This window comes from Helobdella robusta (genome assembly GCF_000326865.2).
Source record: "Helobdella robusta unplaced genomic scaffold HELROscaffold_1, whole genome shotgun sequence".
Classification (NCBI taxonomy): Eukaryota; Metazoa; Annelida; class Clitellata; order Rhynchobdellida; family Glossiphoniidae; genus Helobdella; species Helobdella robusta.
The window spans coordinates 13,607,965-13,608,986 of record NW_008703570.1 but is presented as its reverse complement, the minus strand read 5'-3'; the positions used below and the strand labels follow the sequence as shown (position 1 = coordinate 13,608,986).

The following is a 1,022-nucleotide window of genomic DNA, read 5'->3' as shown; positions in this document are numbered from 1 at the left end:
TACTGTCTTCGATAGAACTTGCTCGTCTTCATTATCGACGTTAACATCATCATCATCATCGCCACCATCATCATAACTATCATCATAACTATCATCATAACTACCATCATCGTCATAATTATTAACATCATCATCATCATATTCTTCGTCATCATTACCATTAGTCATTTGTCATTGAATTTACGGTTAACATACCATCATCATCATCATCACCATCATCATCACCATCATCATCATCATCATCATCGTCATCATCACCATCATCACTATCACCATCATCATCATTATCATCATCATCATCACCATCACCAGGAGTCCTTTATAGCTGTCCCACCACACAATGAGAAATCGCAGAGAATGGAAGGTGTTGTTGTTGCAGTTGACGTTCGCAACGACACTGACAACAACAACAAAAGCAACAACAACAAAAGCAACCATAAAAACAACAACAACAACAGTAACGACGACAATAATAATAATAATAATAATAATAAAACCGTGACTGGTATTTATGATAACATTAACATCAGCAACACGGCATTATCTGATCAGTTGATCGTGCAACAACAACAACTACAACAGCAACAACTACAACAACAGCAGCAACAACAACTACAACAACAACAACAACAAAACGTTATTAAAAACATTTCATGGTTGAAATTAGAAAAACGCGATGTAAGAAACGATAAACAACAACAACAACATGCCAAACAGAATAATACGACACCATCCTCATCATCATCGTCACCAACATCATCACCACCACTATTATCATCATCACCATTATCAACACAACCGTCACCATCGTCGTCGTCATCATCGTTATCACCAAGTGGAAAGATTAGGGAATCTTCATCACGCTCCCACCGAAATACCATCCCCGATAGCCTATCCATGAAAAATTCATCACAAGATATTGATAACGATGACGTCATCAACAGTCGCGAAGTTAAAAATGATGATGATGATGATGATGATGATGCTAATGGTAAAGGTAATGATAATGATGATGGTGGTGT

The 1,022-nt window shown here is 37.1% G+C and overlaps 1 protein-coding gene across 1 annotated transcript in view; it reads left to right on the top strand.

Moving 5' to 3' along the window:
- HELRODRAFT_159879 (hypothetical protein) overlaps positions 1-1,022 on the top strand; it is a gene marked incomplete at both ends in the record, with an annotated part of 8,225 nt that overhangs the window by 4,277 nt on the left and 2,926 nt on the right. Inside the window, one exon of the mRNA XM_009011713.1 lies at positions 313-678. Coding sequence (XP_009009961.1) covers positions 313-678 — 366 coding nt within the window. The remainder of the gene's footprint in view (positions 1-312; positions 679-1,022) is intronic.